Source organism: Tachyglossus aculeatus, unplaced genomic scaffold (assembly GCF_015852505.1).
Source record: "Tachyglossus aculeatus isolate mTacAcu1 unplaced genomic scaffold, mTacAcu1.pri scaffold_125_arrow_ctg1, whole genome shotgun sequence".
Classification (NCBI taxonomy): Eukaryota; Metazoa; Chordata; class Mammalia; order Monotremata; family Tachyglossidae; genus Tachyglossus; species Tachyglossus aculeatus.
The window spans coordinates 396,598-399,556 of record NW_024044854.1 but is presented as its reverse complement, the minus strand read 5'-3'; the positions used below and the strand labels follow the sequence as shown (position 1 = coordinate 399,556).

At 45.6% G+C, this 2,959-nt stretch overlaps 1 protein-coding gene across 1 annotated transcript; it reads right to left on the bottom strand.

The window, feature by feature from the left end:
- Positions 1 to 1,177: 1,177 nt before the first annotated feature.
- LOC119922812 (syntaxin-18-like) lies at positions 1,178 to 1,723 on the bottom strand. Its single transcript, XM_038742444.1, has one exon. The coding sequence runs from the start codon at positions 1,721 to 1,723 to the stop codon at positions 1,178 to 1,180; it is 546 nt and encodes a 181-aa protein (XP_038598372.1).
- Between the last annotated feature and the right edge of the window lie 1,236 nt (positions 1,724 to 2,959).

Below are 2,959 nucleotides of genomic sequence, written 5' to 3'. Positions count from 1 at the left end.
CTCTTGCCAAGAGGCCATACTGCTTCCCTAGATTGTGCTGCTTCCTCAAGAGTCAAGCAACTCTGTGGAGAGTACCATCACAGAAAATGCAAGCTTTCTGTATTAAAGGGCTAAATAGTATATCAGTGTTCAATCAACATGGATATCAATCAGTTATATTTATTGAGTGTGTGCTGTGTGCAGAGCACTGTACTAAACACTAGGCACACTACAATACAAGAAGATAAAATGGAGAAGATAGCCCACAGTTATCTTTTTGAAAAAGAAGGTCACTGATTATATTCACTGACTGAAGCGTTTCCAGATTTTTGTCTTCTTCATGGCCTCTTGGAATCCTTTGTTCCTCAGACTGTAGATCAGAGGGTTGCACATGGGGATCACCAGGGTGTAAAACACAGTCACCATCTTGCCCTGATCCACGGAGTTGGTGGAGGTGGGCCTGGCGTACATGGAGAACAGGGTCCCATACAAATATGGAGACCACAGTGATATGGGATGCACATGGAGAAGGCTTTCCATCTCCCTTCAACAGAACTGATCCTCGGGATGGTAACCACAATGTAGACATAGGAACGGAGAATCGCCATTATGGTGATTATTAAAACCAATGTAGCAAAGACAAAGTAGACCAACTCATCAATGTAGGTGTTGGAGCAGGAGATTGTGTGGAGGGGAGGAATGTCACAGAAAAAAATGGTTGATGACATTAAAGCTTCCAAAGGACAATCAATCAATCAATCAATTGTATTTATTGAGCGCTTACTGTGTGCACAGCACTGTACTAAGCGCTTGGGAAGTACAAGTTGGCAACATATGGAGACAGTCCCTACCCAACAGTGGGCTCACAGTCTAAAAAGGGGAGACAGAGAACAAAACCAAACATACTAACAAAATGCAATAAATAGAATAGATATGTACAAGTAAAATAAATGAATAAATAAATAGAGTAATAAATATGTACAAACATATATACATATATACAGGTTCTGTGGGGAAGGGAAGGAGGTAAGATGGGGGGATGGAGAGGGGGATAAGGGGGAGAGGAAGAAAGGGGCTCAGTCTGGGAGTTAAATAACTCGCTTTGGGAGCAAGTTAAATGACTTGCCCAAGGTCACCGAGCAAGCAACAGGCAGAGTCAGGGTTAGAATCCATGGCCTTGTGAGTTCCAGTCCCGAGCTCAATTCGCTAGACCAGGTTGCTTCTGCACCACGTCTGCGGGATTCCAGTGAAATCTTTTCTTGTCCACCACACGCTTTACTCTGATGGCTCTTTGTTCAGAATATAATTTGCACACTCTTTTTAAATAATCTTCGACGAAGCCCAAAACCGCAGTCTGATGCTCCTTGACTTGCTGGGAATGTATTTCCTTGTGTGCTTCAGTTCTTAGCTGCTGAATGGCGTCAGAACATGTTCTAATGAAGATCTGAGCATCTTGATCAATCTGGTCTCGTTCCGCATCGGTCATTCTCATATATTCCGACATCCTGGGGCTGTAGGCATTAATATAATCTTTTCGGTGTTCCAGAAGAAAATCCATCAGTTTCCCAATATGAGAAATCACCTCTCGGGCACGGGCGGAGAAGTGTCCCTTGGGCCGGGGGCTCTTCCGGAACAGCTCGTCGCGGCCGCCGTCGGGCCCCGCCACCGTAACGCCCAGGGCCTTGTTCCGCGTCTTCACCGTCTTCACGCTGGCCCAGAACAGCAGCGTGATGTTCGCCGCCATCGCACCCCGGGCCGGCACGCCCGGAGACCAGCAGTCCACCGCCCCCGCCGCCGCCGCGGATGCCGTCACAGATGACAAGCCGTCCGCCGCCCCCGCCGCCGCCGCGGCTGACGTCACAGATGACAAGCTGGTTAAAGAGCAAGTATGCACAACTGCACTCACACAGGAGCTGGCTACCAAAAAATACAAACTTTCTTATACATCATCACCGTGTAGAGCAATGGGTGACAGATGGCAATGAACCGATCATATGCCATTGTTGCTAAAAGGAGAAATTTTGTATATGCACAGAGAGAAAGAAAGAAAAACTGAACCACACACTTATCAATTGAAATGACCTTGGTTTCCAATAAGTAGTTGATCAGAACTTTGGGGACAATGCCAGAGGAATAGACCACATCTAAGAGAGACACGTTCCTGAGGAAAAAGTACATGGGGCTGTGAAGCTGGGGACTGATCTCAATCAAGATTACCATAGGGAGATTACCCAAGAGGGTGGTCACCTAGATTGTGAGAAACATCTGAAACACAACGAGCTTCTATCCTGGCTTGTCTGTTAATCTCAAGAGAATGAACTGGGATGCCATGGTGCAATTTCTCTCCTCCATTTCTGGGACTTTTATTTCCTGGAACTTCAAGAAAATATAATTTACAGGTAATAGTCGAAATAAGAGCAAAAGTAATGAACTGCGGTTCTTCTTAAGGACTTCCTATGTGCCAAGCACTGTGCTAAGCACTGGGGTACATACAATTTAACCAGGTCAGACACAGTCCCTGCCTCCCACAAAGCTTGCAATCTAAAATCTAAGAAGGAGGGAAAACAGGTATTTCATCTCTGTTTGACAATTGATGGAACTGAGGCCCTGAGAAGTTAAATGATTTGCCCAAGGTCACACAGCAGGTGAGTGACAGAGCTGGGATTAGATCCCAGGTCTCCTGACTGGAAACTAACCATTGATGCAGTCACCATTCAATTGCATGGGGTAGTGCTTACTATGTGCACTGGGGTAGATACTATGTGCAGAGCATCGTACTAAACACTTGGGAGAGTACAATACAACAGAATTAGCAGCATGTTCCCTGTCAGTATTTATTTCAGCATTGAGAGCGATATCCCTAGCTAGGATCCGCTAGAATGAGCATCTAGACATGAAAACAAATGAGCACCTAAGAATGCAGATTACAATCACTCAATCAATCACTTGCATTTATTGAGCACCTACTCTGTGCAGAGCA

Coding starts and splice junctions, on each gene's coding strand:
- LOC119922812 (XM_038742444.1), bottom strand. CDS start 1,723: ATGGCGGCGAACATCACGCTGCTGTTCTGGGCCAGCGTGAAGACGGTG.